The sequence below is a fragment of the Doryrhamphus excisus genome, chromosome 4, assembly GCF_030265055.1.
Source record: "Doryrhamphus excisus isolate RoL2022-K1 chromosome 4, RoL_Dexc_1.0, whole genome shotgun sequence".
Taxonomy (NCBI): Eukaryota; Metazoa; Chordata; class Actinopteri; order Syngnathiformes; family Syngnathidae; genus Doryrhamphus; species Doryrhamphus excisus.
The window spans coordinates 4,408,797-4,423,783 of NC_080469.1; the positions used below are offsets into that span (position 1 = coordinate 4,408,797).

General features: G+C 38.0%; 1 protein-coding gene across 2 annotated transcripts; it reads left to right on the forward strand.

Moving 5' to 3' along the window:
• The first annotated feature begins 509 nt into the window (after positions 1 to 509).
• On the forward strand, positions 510 to 13,528 carry tango2 (transport and golgi organization 2 homolog (Drosophila)). 2 transcript variants are annotated; one of them, XM_058071479.1, is made up of 9 exons: positions 510 to 666; positions 1,422 to 1,531; positions 2,709 to 2,797; positions 6,825 to 6,944; positions 7,577 to 7,694; positions 10,114 to 10,181; positions 10,280 to 10,433; positions 10,596 to 10,700; positions 12,963 to 13,528. In XM_058071479.1, exons 2-9 carry the CDS (start codon positions 1,476 to 1,478, stop codon positions 13,081 to 13,083), a joined length of 831 nt encoding a protein of 276 aa, XP_057927462.1. In that variant the 5' UTR covers positions 510 to 666; positions 1,422 to 1,475; the 3' UTR covers positions 13,084 to 13,528. The 2 variants fall into 2 exon arrangements, with proteins under 2 accessions (XP_057927462.1, XP_057927463.1); XM_058071480.1 differs by having other exon boundaries at positions 10,283 to 10,433.
• The last annotated feature ends 1,459 nt before the right edge of the window (positions 13,529 to 14,987 follow it).

The window sequence follows — 14,987 nt, forward strand, 5'->3', positions numbered from 1 at the left end:
CATTGTAAGAAAAAAGTAAATAAAATCTACCACTTGGTAATAGTTTTCTCCTGCTATCAGGCGCTATTTTTTTCGGTGATCAGCGTTTTCTTTTGATCACGAGCCCCGTATTTATAACAATTTATGATGTTTACCGTTTTACTGTAAAGTGCACTTAATGCATACAACAGATTCAATTAAGGGTTTTCAAAGTAAAATATACGTTATGGACTTTTAAAGCATCCTATGTTGTTAAACTCGACTGACATTTTGTTTGATTATTTATTAATTATATTGACTGATAATACTCAATAAACCTTAGTACGTATTATTATCTGTATCATTATTACACACATGAAAGCTTTTATTTTGTTACATATTACACATCGGAAGTAGAATTCCCTCACCTGACTACCGGCTGTATTAGCCAATCAGAGTCAACACAATAAGTGATGTCAGAAGCGCTTGTTTTGTGAAACTGCACTGACAACGCGGGCGGAACTTTAAATGTCTAATGGAGGATAAATTGGTGGCACTCAACGTAAAAATAACAGCGGACTGGACTGTAGTGCAAATCGAGATCACCAGTTGGAACGCCACCTTTAAACAGGCACAGCGAGTGGAGAAACAGTTGTTATAAGTATAGCAAAACATCTTTGCACAGGCAAACACTACTGGAGACAACCGGTGAGTTACGATGCTTCTTTTACATACATGGTTGACTACTAAAGTGCGTGATATGCTTTTGTAAACAATGCTATTAACTGTAGTGTTGCTAACATTAGCTTGCGGTGTTAGTACCTTTAAAATTCACAAAATAAAGCTGTGTGGAAGTAGACACATATAGCCTTACAATATGTCAATATACTATTATGTGTATTCCGTGATCGTACTGTATGGTCATTGATACCAAACTTACCTTGTGTGTATCGCGCATACAGGTACTCGGTATGGAGCTGCAATAATAGTACATTTAAAACTTTTTTGCCTTAAATTTCCATCTAAAGAGAAAGTGTATCCCTTTTTCATGTAATTATCATTCACGCTGTTTTTGAACAGTTGAAATATGTATAAATTCTGTATACTTTGCTTAAAGCTTCACATAAAGTCATTTAGCTTGTACTAAAAAGAAACTAAAGCTGTAAATGAGGGTTGTCTAATGTGTGGCCCCTGTGCCATTTTTGCCCCACAGGTATTGTTTTCTTTTTCTATTATAACATCCTTGATTTTTCATGTATTTGTCCCTCTGTAGAAAAAGTTTGGAAACCTTTGCACTGCATTAACGGAATGAATATTAATTGTGATATTTTGTGTGTTGGCACCAAACAGGTCTACACTGTTTATTTTGTTGAATTAATGGCACTTCAAATTTATGTATTGAGCTCTTCTACATACACACCCTCTAAACAAATATATATTTTTTTCTTTTCATCTTCTGTAAGAAATGACACAGTTTTGAAACGGGAGAAGCCTGTCATCAATATCCCAAGTCCTCCATGTGTATCATTTTTTTCAAGTTTGATCCTCGGCCTGCATCAAAAAATGCCTACAGGTAAAACATTTTACATCATTTATCATTTAGCTTTTTCTATCCGCTCTGCAGTAAAGTGTCTTGTTTTTTTTGCATCATATGATCACAAGTTATCAAGTAAATAACAGTACCTAGTACCACATTTAGTACCTCAAGTATTTGTATCAGTGTCTGAAATAGCTCAAATGCGTGCACTATATGATGCTGAGCCAGGCTTTATTTAAATCCACCAAAGCCTGAGAGGGAACGTCCTACCTGGACATAGTCCATCTCTGTCCTTGTCTTTGGGAGTCTGACCCTGCCGAAAGAAATCAGATCAGAGGTGTTTGCGCACTGACTCAGACATTAACCTGGGGAAAGGTGAAACACAATGGTGTGTCCTCATTCCGCACCAGCTATATTTAGATTACTATTTGCAAATTATAATCTAGTTGCATTTATGTATAATTCTAATAGATAGGGACTGATCTTTGTGAGGCAGACTTGCTTACTTTTACTTTTGTTAATTCAAAGTCATGCAATATTCAATGAGAAATATATAAATCCCTGAATCATAGAACAAAGGTTGTTCCTTTGTTCAAGCCCAACCTCTATTTACTAAGTACCGGTACTGAAAAACAAACAAAGTCCCATTCCAGGCATAAAAATGGCTAAATGAACTAAAATATAAATACAGTATGAGGCATTCAGAAGATGCATTCAAAGACATGTTGTTATGTAGTATTCTACACTGGTCACTAGGTGTCAGTAATGGTACTGTAATGTTTGGTGAGGCACTCAAGCATCAGACTTGATTGCCAGAACAACAGGCTTTTATTATTGCAGGTTTGAATTAGAATTATAACATAATAATCATAATCCATAATCCAAGTTAAAACTAATCTCCGAGCCCAAAACATAATTTCCTGTCCTCTACATGTCCGGAAAAAACATTTATTGCAATACACACAAGCACGTTTTATTTAATTATTTTCTCTGATTACGTATATTATATTGGGTAAAACACAGGAAACTCCCAGTATAAAAGAGCATTGTCCTCCTGCACCTAAGAAAAAATATTTGCAGTTGGATATATATTTAAGATGTAAAAGCGAGTGTTGTTGGTGGTGATGAAGTTCACTTGGGTCACAGCAGCATACACAAACAACTGCCTGACTCACTGAAAAAATACTAACAAGATAACCTCCACTATCCCCAGGCTAATTTTGGCTGCAAACAGAGATGAGTTCTACAACAGGCCGTCCAAGGTTGCAGATTATTGGGGACCAAACAGTGAGGTTCTCAGTGGTAAGGCTATCCAATGGTTGACCATTTATGCTGTACATTTTACCTGTATTATCACATCTTTAATGAATTCTTGCTGACTTGGTGGCGAATGAGATGTTTCTGCGGATAAAAAAAGAGAAAAATATAAAAAATATATGTACAGTCATCCCTCGCCACTTGGTAGTTCAAAATATGTAAATAAATGATGATGTTTCTTGAATATGGCCAATTAGTAGTCAAAGCATATGCATATTTATAAAAGTGTTATGCGTTTTTAGCATAGAAGAGTTTTCAAGCATAAAAATGGCTACCTGACCCAAATACATGACTCGTTCAAAGATGTTTACGTACGCTAGATGCCCGTAATGTTATTGTAATGTTCGCTGAGACACACAAGAACAAGATTTAATCACCAGAACAACAGACTTTTATTTCAGGTTGGTCTCACAACAAGATGATCTCACAATGATGATCTCCACATATGGGCAATACCCCATAGCAGGAATCTCCAGGGGACGAAAAAAAAAAAATCTATTTACTAATGCTTGGCGGTCACCAAATCCTCATCAGGTCAGCATATGGCACAGGGCGCCCTCTATAGGTGTGATAGTCGTGCTCCCAAACGTGATCAAATGTCCACTACATGTGGATGAAACCAGAGTATAGATGGGGGTGATTGCCGCTGGACTATCAGGTTAATTACAAGGTGAAAAAAAAGGAGTTTACAACAGTAATTGCTCAAAAATAAAACATTTAATTGTTAATATTATATCATTTTTAATTATACTGCAGACTAGGAGCCTTGGACATGCTATTTCACGTAGAAAATGTCAAATAAAAAGCATCCGCCCAAGGAGTCATTCAAGTGAATCGGGAACAGATTTATAGCAACACATACAAGTCTTATTCATGGCTTAAAGGGGACCTAATATGCTTTTCCAATTTTTCTGACCTATAAATGTAGTTAGAATGTTCTATTCTCGTGTTAAACGATGCCAAATTTTCAGATAATGAGGTTTGCGCATTTGGAAGTGAGCCCTGAAACGCTCAGTTTTAAAAGGCGTGGTAAAACCGGCCCTTTGTGATGTCACAGAGGGGTGGCCTTCCTTATATGGTTCTTAGTTAGGAAGCACTTTGTGCAAATTAGCATATTAGTCCTCTTTAAATAGCTTATTTATTGTTATGTCTAGTATTGCGTCCGTAACTATACTGCATTGGTTATCCTGATATAGTATACCTTACTTTTGGAATTCTTTCTTCAAAGGTCAGCTGACAAATTGAAAAATAGTAAAGGGGATCTATTATGCTTTCCCCACTTTTCTGACCTATAAATGTAGTTAGAATGTTCTATTCTCGTGTTAAACGATGCCAAATTTTCAGATAATGAGGTTTGCGCATTTGAAAGTGAGCCCTGAAATGCTCTGTTTTAAAAGGCGTGGTAAAACCGGCCCTTTGTGATGTCACAGAGGGGTGGCCCTCCTTATATGGTTCTTAGTTAGGAAGCAATTTGTGCAAATGAGCATATTAGTCCTCTTTAAATAGCTTATTTATTGTTATGTCTACTATTGCGTCCGTAACTATACTGCATTGGTTATCCTGATATAGTATACCTTACTTTTGGAATTCTTTCTTCAAAGGTCAGCTGACAAATTAAAAAATAGTAAAGGGGACCTATTAAGCTTTTCCCACTTTTCGGACCTATAAATGTAGTTAGAATGTTCTATTCTCGTGTTAAACGATGCCAAAAGTTCAGATAATGAGGTTTACGCATTTGGAAGTGAGCCCTGAAATGCTCAGTTTTAAAAGGCGTGGTAAAACCGGACCTTTGTGATGTCACAGAGGGTTGGCCCTCCTTATATGGTTCTTAGTTAGGAAGCACTTTGGGCAAATGAGCATATTAGTCCTCTTTAAATAGCTTATTTATTGTTATGTCTACTATTGCGTCTGTAACTAAACTGCATTGGTTAGCCTGATATAGTATACCTTACTTTTGGATTTCTTTCTTCAAAGGTCAGCTGACAAATTGAAAAATAGTAAAGGGACCTATTAAGCTTTTCCCACTTTTCTGATCTATAAATGTAGTTAGAATGTTCTATTCTCGTGTTAAACGATGCCAAATCTTCAGATAATGAGGTTTGCGCATTTGAAAGTGAGCCCTGAAATGCTCAGTTTTAAAAGGCGTGGTAAAACCGGACCTTTGTGATGTCACAGAGGGGTGGCTCTCCTTATATGGTTCTTAGTTAGGAAGCACTTGGAGTGCTAGGATGCTAATTAGTCCTCTTACCGCATTGGTTAGCCTGATTATAGTGTACCTTACTTTTGGAATTCTTTCTTCAAAGGTCAGCCGACAAATTGAAAAATAGTGTCTGTGCTTTGAGTAAATGAATGACATGCCACATCACTCCTGTGGCTCTGTGACCTCATCACATGTGTGGGAGTATACAAAAGTAATTTTGTTCAAAGCTATACAGCTTTCAATAATGAAGGAAGTGTGATTCTTGCGCCACATAATCTAATATTCCACTCCATCACAGAAGATACCCTTTTTACAGTAAACTATATTTTAGATTGACTAATGTTCAATACACATGATGGCTTTGCAGGAGAAATCAATCATCCTTTTCTTTCTCCTGGAGGGGAGGGGAAACTCGAGATAGCCCTGTTGTGCATCTGTCTCCTTCTCCGCTCTGTAATAGAAGGGTCAGGACTCCAGCAGTGGGTCTTTAATTGATGTCTGCTTTTATGCGGTGTGACAGGAATAAATGGCACTGCCTTATCTGTGCGACTGGGGGGAGGGCCTGAAGGAGACGTAGCATGACGAGAGGAGAAGCAGGATATAGCCCCCAGTGGGATCAGGCTAGCTTTCCATCCACCCTTAGAGCAGTAAGATCATTTGGCTCCACTGGTCACTGTCAGTGTAAGTGGCCTGACTATTGATCACCAGGAAGTGCGGTAGACTTAAATGAGCATGTCTTTCCCTTGGCAATGTGCAATGATGATAAAAGCATATTTATTAATTTATACCATTTTTCATGATGAATAAAAATAATGTATCGAGTTGATCCCCCGCTTTTTGTGAATGCCAAAAACCTGCAGGATGTTGATATACCCTTAAATATGCTTATTTATTTTGACACAACACACCCACCCGGATGTTTGTTTTATTGCCTTTATGGCAGGGGTCTCAAACTCAGTTTACCTGGGGGCCACTGGAGCTAGGGTCTGGGCAAGGCTGGGCCGCATCAGGTTTTCCAAAAAAAAAAAAAAAAAAACGCGTTTATTAAAAACAGAGAAATATACAAACTTTTTCAGTGCTTTGGTTCTGATTTTCTACAATAAAAGCACTGATAAAACATTCCACTGTTCTCAAATATCTTAATTTTAATTTTTCTGCACAAAATAAGATGAAAAATAAATAAACAAATCAAGAATAAAGAAAATCAATCAGTAATAAATAAATATAATAATAATAATAAAACGGCAAATAAAAACTTAAGAAACCACATATAGTTGGTGGGTAGACAAATTATTTTTATTTTCAGATTAAAATTAACAAAGCATTATTAGAGCCCTGTAGACATGACAAAACACGACTATAGTCACATTTATACTTTTTTTTTATTTACAACATATTGCACAACTGCAGGGTCTTGAGACACATGCTAACTCGCAAACTAGAGAGCTAGCGACCTAAACGGTAGCCTTCAAGTTATTTCCTTTAAACTTAAATAGCCAAAAACTTACCACTTCCACACGGATAGGGAGGATAACTATTAACTATTAACTATTGTACAGTATATACAGTATCCTGTGGATTTCAATGTTCTTATTTCATATATATATCGACATTGGCCCCAAAAATCCCATATCGGTTGGGCTCTTGGGCTCTCTTTTTTTTTTTAATGGTGAGAAATGTGAAATATGACATGCATGCAGTCCTACCAGCCACTGACCAGGAAACATTACTCTCACTTGAATTTCAGTTGTCTTGCATAACTGTTGTAAGTGGCATAAATAAAGATTCTTGTATTGTTATCATATAAATCAGGTCTTGACTTGGAATGTGGTAAGGAAGGAGGATCATGGCTGGGGATCAACAAGAGTGGCAAGTTGGCTGCAGTCACAAACTACCTGGAAGGACGTCCCAACCCAGATGCACAAGGACGAGGTGACATTGTTTTTTCCATCCATTTTAATTATGGTTGGGTGATATTTTTACTATACCAGTATAGATTCTTCCAATGATAAGAAAATGACCCATACCGGTATAAAGGATAAACGTAAACAAGTGTGGTTGTTATAAATAAATAAATGTTTTACAATTTGAAACAAATATTTCATTATATGGCTGCATGGCGAACGAGTGGTTAGACCATCTCTTGCATGTTCTCCCTGTGCATGCGTGGGTTTTCTCCGGGTACTCCGGTTTCCTCCCACAATCCAAAAACATGCTAGGTTAATTGGCGACTCCAAATTGTCCATAGGTATGAATGTGAGTGTGAATGGTTGTTTGTCTATATGTGCCCTATGATTGGCTGGCGCCAGTCCAGTGTACCCCACTTCTCGCCCGAAGACAGCTGGGATAGGCTTGTGATGGTAAGCGGTAGAAAATGAATGAACATTTGTAGCTTTTCATATAAGACTACTCTGAATATCAATTTGATATTGTCATATTGTGATACATCCTGAAAATGTTGTGATATATGCCATGGTCCATATCGCCCAACCCTAATTTTGAAAAATATATACAGTGTGTATTTTTAAACAATGCATTTAAACACCATCATTACCTTTCTACAGGTTCCCTCGTGTCAAACTACCTTGTAGATAAGGAGTTAGACAGCTACTCCTATCTGAAGAAGATCTCAACAGAAAGTCACTTGTACAATGGCTTCAACCTCCTGACAGCAGAGTTCAAGTGAGTTCAACTGAAATGTGTTCAAAAGTTTGGTATGGATCTTTGCTTTAGTGCTTTAGCGTTATCGCACATACCATAGTGTGAACAAGTGTTTGCCCCCCCCTTCCTGCCTTTGTTTTCTTTTGTAAGTTTGTCACTTTTAATTGATGAGACTTTTGGTTATTAAGGGAGAAAAAAAATGATTCATGTTAGGACTTTGACTAAGCAATTCCAAGGTCTTCATTTAGTTTTTCTTCAGAGGTGGATTTGTTGTTGTGTTTTGGATCATTGTCCTGCTCATTGTGCTGTTCACAATGACACAGCAGTGCGGAGGGCCTACCGTTGTACCCACAGAGCCTAATATCCAGCGGCCAAAGTGATACTAACATCTCCACAGTACATCGTGACAACCAGCTTTGAGGCACTCGGCATGTTTTGTTGTGTGGCCCTTTGTTAAGGGATACATCAACAGGATCGGTAGCTGATCCCCGGTCCTGACGATCAGATCCGAGCATCCCTATGTTCAATGTGTAGACCAGGGGTCTCAAACTCAATTTACTTGGGGGCCACTGGAGCTAGGGTCTGGGTGAGACTGGGCCGCATCAGGTTTTCCAAAAAAAAAAAAAAAAACGCATTTATTAAAAACAGAAAAATATACAAACTTTTTCAGTGCTTTGGTTCCGATTTTCTACAATAAAAGCTCTGATAAAACATTCCACTGTTCTCAAATATCTTAATTTTTATTTTTCTGCACAAAATAAGATGAAAAATAAATAAACAAATCAAGAATAAAGAAAATCAATCAGTAATAAATAAATATAATAATAATAATAATAATAATAATAAAACAGCAAATAATAAAAACTTAAGAAACCACATATAGTTGGTGGGTAGACAAATTATTTTTTTCAAATTAAAATTAACAAAGCATTATTAGAGCCCTGTAGACATGACAAAACACGACTATAGTCACATTTATACTCTTTTTATTTACAACATATTGCACAACTGCAGGGTCTTGAGACACATGCTAACTCGCAAACTAGAGAGCTAGCGACCTAAACGGTAGCATTTCCTTTAAACTTAAAAAAGCCAAAAACTTACCACTTCCACACGGATAGGGAGGACAACTATTAACAGTTATTTAACCTTTAACATGAACATTAATCAAACGTAATAATTTTTTCTGGGTACATGATACCATACAGCATCCATATCAAACTTGCGCGGGCCGCACTAACACTTTCATATCAAGGCGGGGGCCTCAAACTAGTGTCCTGCGGGCCACATTTGGCCCACGGGCCGCGTGTTTGAGACCCCTGGTGTAGAGGATCTTTAAAAGTGGTTAAATGTTGTGCACTGGTATTGTGTAAAATCACTCCAACTATATGGAAATGACAGCACAGCGTGCTGACGCATGCAGCATGCAGATGACTTCTATCGTCTCTGTGGTTGTGACCCCCTGCTGTTCATTCAGCAGAGCTGAAAATCTGTACCTCCTCATGCTGGTTAGGACTTTAAATGAGGTCTTAATGAGGTCTAAGTATTACTGATAGTTTCATAAGCAGAACACCCATCAACACCCGGATAAAATGGATCTGTGATGATTTTGCTGCTGCTTGTCTTGACACTGAAGCTTAATATAAGGAGAAAAAGTAGAATTTTGTAAGATGAGGGTAATGGTTCCCCTCTGAAAATCTGAGATGGTAAAAAACAAATATCTGACGGCATTTTGTATATTAATATTGTTAAAATCGATATTGTTTCTCAATATGATGTGCAATCTTCTTTGGTTCAATTTTCGGTTATTTTACAGCAGTGAACAAAAGGTGGGGAACACCTTGATTATGAGACATAATTCACAGTCTGTGTAGTTCTATCCCTTTCATTCATCATTTACAGTTTATGTATTTGTATGCATTTAGATTTTTTTTCCAGCATGAAACTATAACAGTAAAACTATAGAAATGTGTTTTGGGGTTTCTGGAAAGGATTAATAGGAATTGCTTTACACTACAGATTAATAATGCTAGACAATGTTCCTATACGTATATTAGATTAAGATCTGTACAGTATATGGTATTTCTCTCGTTTTATCTTGTCTTTTAAACAATATTTTATTGTTGAACACTGTATACTCTAATGTTGTCTTTTCCAAATAACTAATACTGCACCACATTTCTGACGTGTGTCCGTCTTTAGTTTCAAGGATATGCAACATTGTTACAGTTGCTTTCTTTACAGGCAACAAAGAAAATACCTCATTAATGCACAATTGATTGTTTTTTTATTTTTCATTCACGAATGCTTGTTTTTAACATAATTTTCTGTATTTGTTTTTGATTGGAACGATTGAGTTTGTCACAGCACACTTTCTTAAATTCCTATCTTCATTACGGTTTAATATGCCTAATTTTCCATTTCACTGTGCCCTATGTAGAGCCAAGCAGGATCATTTTTGTTACTATGGAAACAGAGGCAGCGCTGAACCTATCCATCTAAAACCAGGTCTGATTTTATATATAAATATATATATATATTATATGTGTTATTTTCATCACAATGACTATGTCCAATGTATTTCATTTTTCGCATTTGCCACTCAGCAGGAATCTACAGTTTGAGTAATTCCCTTCTGGACACCCCATGGAAGAAACTGCTGCAAGGAAAACGCCAGTTTACCAGCGTCGTCAGCAACCAGTCACTGTCCTGTGATGGAATGGTGCAGGAGCTGCTGGGTGTACTCAACAATGAAGAACTGTACGTGCAGATCCTCAGTCATTCCCATTTTGTCATTTTGATCAGTTGTGTGGATTCAGGTACTACGTAATAACAAAAAATAAGCCATGATGTATAGAAATTGCAGAAATATAGATCAAGAAACCTGTTTTTAAAATGTGCTTTGTGTTCTTTATTGGACAGGAATTGTCCTGATCCAGCTCAGGAGAGCCAGGGTGAGGGTTACAGCAAGTCCCTGCTTCAGGCTCTGTCAGCTGTATGTGTCCGCAGTCCCGAATATGGCACAAGGTAATTTCCATGACTGTCACCGCATTTCAGGCGAGGCACCTGATGGTCTCGTGGTTGACTCGCCTGACTTCAGTCATTGGCAGTCATTGTTTGTCTTTATATACACATATGTATCCTGTGGTTGACTCATTCGTAAAGGTTTGCCGTGTATTACAAATTTGCGTCAGCAGGGACAAAATGTGCGTACTCATCTTTCGCCGCGAACATTGGTATTTATACAACAATTCGATGCGGAAAAGGGTGTGCATTCCTATGCATGTTTTCAACTCATCAGACACATTAGTCGGCGACGCCTGATAGCGACACCATCAAATTAAAAGCACGTGAACTATATAATAACACAACATATATTTCATCATGTATAAGCCTTCCTCTAATTGCAATAACAGTATGTTGTATATTTATTTGTTCAAGCCTAAATCTCTAACTGTTTATGTATTAAAGGGGGAGTTACATCATGATGTACGTGCTGGCTATGTGCAAAAATGGGGAAAGTTTACAGGCGCACATCGAAATAGACTTGCAAATGAAATCACATTTCTTCTCATTTTCACTGTATTACTCATAAATAATTGAACAATAAATGACAACTGTCTTCTCTACTGTCTTCCCACCCTATTTCTGTCTCTAGCTTCAGGAAGGCCTCTTTGGTTGCATCATATACACCTTAAGATGAAACCATATCACATGCACAATTCATTTATTTATTGCACCAGAACCACCAGCCTGTCAGTAATACATGTGCTTGTAGTGATGGAAGACATCATCAAAGATGAAACTCCAATTGCATTATTAATGCAAGATATTTTTATGACATCTGTATTTTGTTTTTACACAATTAGACCAGATGTGGCGAACAGGGCTCTTATTTTGAAGACTGGAAGTGTCTGTTTAAGGGTTTACGGGAATGCCTGTTTACAGGTTTAGAAAAAAAAAACAAAACAAAGTATTTATTTTTGGGATTAAAGAAAAATAAATATGTGAATTTGCACAAAGCTGTTAGATTAACAAGTGGTAAAACACAACACATTGTAAACACACACACTGCCGCTCCAGCATGCTCTGCTAAACTAAGCTAACCCAGCTAGCTTATATTCATACTCCTTAAGAGGAGTTTTTCCCGCCAACTTTCACTGGTGTTTCAGGTCGCCTTTTGGACGTGTTTAATTTGGGAGGGGGCTGCACAGCGACCGAGTGGTTACAGCTTGGAGACCGGAGTTCGATTCGACACTCTGCTATCTCTGTGTGGAGTTTGCATGTTCTCCCCGTGCATGCGTGGGTTTTCTCCGCATACTCCGGTTTCCTCCCACATTCCAAAAACATGCTAGGCCACTCCAAATTGTCCATAGGTATGAATGTGAGTGTGAATGGTTGTTTGTCTATATGTGCCCTGTGATTGGCTGGTGACCAGTCCAGGGTGTACCCCACGACCCTCGTGAGGAAAAAGCGGTAGAAAATGAATGAATGAATGAATGAATGAATGTTAGATTAACAAGTGGTAAAACACAACACTTTGTAAACACACACACTGCTGCTCCAGCATGCTCTGCTAAACTAAGCTAACCCAGCTAGCTTATATTCATACTCCTTAAGAGGAGTTTTTCCGCCAACTTTCACTGGTGTTTCAGGTCGCCATTTGGACATGTTTAATTTGGGAGGGGGCTGCACAGCGACCGAGTGGTTAGCACGCAGGCCACACAGCTTTGAGACCGGTGTTCAATTCCACCCTCGGCCATCTCTGTGTGGAGTTTGCATGTTCTCGCCGTACATGCGTGTTTTTTTTTTTTTTTCGGGGACTCCGGTTTCCTCCTACATTCCAAAAACATGCTAGGTTAATTGGCGACTCCAAATTGTCCATAGGTATGAATGTGAGTGTGAATGGTTGTTTGTATATATGTGACCTGTGATTGGCTGGCCACCAGTCCAGGGTGTGCCCCACCTCTTGCCTGAAGACAGCTGGGATAGGCTCCGGCACACCCGTGACCCTCATGAGGATAAGCGAATGAGTATATTGTAAGGTTTGTGAGAATGCAATGTTTTGGGATGGAATCCACACACAATTTATAAATGAGGCTCCAGTTCTTCATGACCCTGAATAGGATAAGTGGTAGAAAATGGATGAATGGATGGATTTCGATCAGTCTGGCAAAGACTCAGGCCCAGTCGCTGCCAGAATCATTACCACAAGTTGAACAATTCAAACTTTTTTTCGTCCTATTCCTGTCTTGACTTCTTTCTATTTGATATTGTTTGTTCTTTTAGGACCAATACAATTATCCTGATCGACGCAGAGGGCAACGTGACCTTCACAGAGCGCACCATGCTTAACTGCGACACAAACAACTGGCACAGCAGTTCTTTCCAATTCAAACTGCACACGTGAAGACATAATGAAGGAAAGTCACTTTGTGCCTCACAGCCTACAGCATCCTTATCACCAAACCATCCTTTTGGGTTCCTTTGGGCCCCATTCATGTCACTATAGCAACTAATAGTAGCACAGCAGCTACCGGATATTTATTTCTTATTTTTTGTTCGCATTCAAATTACAGCTAAGAAATATCGAAGTGATTGCCAAAGACAAATGTATTTTATTTAACAGACCCACTGTAAGCTTTGAATTTTACACTGCTGCAACAGACTGCTTCCACGAAGGAACTTTTTTTATAGCAGATTGATAATAAACCTGTGTCTTACACAAACGCACATACACAGCATCAAAGAAGAAAATATATATTCTTTTAAAATACCCACCTCCTGTCACGATGTGTTAAAGCAACACTTTGTGTTTTATACCTGTTTAATTATAAAGGAAGGCATCTAAAGTGTGTTTGTCTCTCTGTTGGAACTTTTAATTAATGTTAAATCTATTTTATATAACTGGTTTTATGAAAGCAAACTAAATTGTGTTTAAACTGTGCTAATGCTAAACATTTCCAAGTAGCATGAGTGACAATAGTAATATACTCAAGTAAATACTGCCATCTAGTGTACATTGATTAATTTAATTCATATGTATAACAAAAAGGGGGTCAATTGGGTCATTTTTTTTTACTAAAACACTGCTCACTTTTTATATTGTCATTTAAGAGTTTGTGTAAATTAAGGATTTTCTAATGAATCGGTCACCGATCAATATCCGATTTCCTTGAAAAAGCATGTGATCGTCATATGCCGATAAATGCCTTTCAATACAAATCACAAAAGCCGATCATAACTGAGCAAGCATGCCAAACCCAAAATAAGCAAGTGTGCTGTGTGGAACTTACCTTCCGTTTGTGTGAATTTTGCACGCTGCAAAACATGCCACAAACTAGATCTTGCCAGTGTAGCACGTTGACGGAATAGGGGTTCGAGGTTTCGAGGTTCACAATGTGGTCATCAGTCAAACGGCAGCTAATGTACTGTAGCTGGACAACACTCACCTGGATGTGTGTGACAGAATTAAATTAATTAATCTTTAATTCATAGGCTCCAGCATAACCGTGACCCTAGTGAGGATAAGTGGCATAGAGAATTGTTGGATGGATCTGGGTCTGGATGGATCAATTAATACATATTTAAATGAGAGCTACCATGGTGTAGTGGTTAGCATTCTGGCCTTTGAAGCAAACGCCCTGGTTTCGAATCTTCACTAGTACCCATCAATGGGGTTTGTCAGGAAGTGCTCAAGCCAAAATCACTCAAAAAATAATACTCTCCAAACAGGAAGTGACATACTCTTACAACCGGATTGTATTAATATTTTTATTATTAACACACAAACTGAAGTCAAGGCAACATATTAAAATGGTTTCAGCACAAAGAAACAAGTGTAGATGACACATTTCTATCATGCATGGAGTTCAGGACGAGCACTGCTGTCCCCGAACATAACACTGTAACAAGGTGTCTTTGGTTTAAGTTGATCTGCGTTTTTAGAGCAATTATTCAATATTTTTAAACTGTATATTGGATTGGTTCAGAAGGGGATTTAGTTAATCTGACTTTTAGTTCATTTGGACATTCAATTACATCATGTTCAAAAAGACATTACAGGTATCTCAACGTGAAATACCCATTTGACACGATTCTGGGTCTCGAATAGTGATGATTTTGATGGGGTTCTTCATTGTGTAGGACAGAGGGGGGGCTTAGCCCCCCCCCCCGGAGATGCACAGGATATGATTGAATGTAGTAGACGTTCAAAAAAACAAATAACGAACAAGAACCGGGATATAACTTTCCCACTTTTGGACAGATTTAGTGGAGATACTCAATTGTTTTAGGCCACCATTAAATTTACAC

Bases quoted from the DNA above. Each gene is read 5' to 3' on its own strand.
- tango2 (XM_058071479.1), top strand. From the start codon at position 1,476: ATGTGTATCATTTTTTTCAAGTTTGATCCTCGGCCTGCATCAAAAAAT. The intron at 1,532-2,708 runs GTAAAACATTTT...CACTATCCCCAG, and splicing joins GCATCAAAAAATGCCTACAG to GCTAATTTTGGCTGCAAACA. The intron at 10,434-10,595 runs GTACGTGCAGAT...TTTATTGGACAG, and splicing joins GTACTCAACAATGAAGAACT to GAATTGTCCTGATCCAGCTC.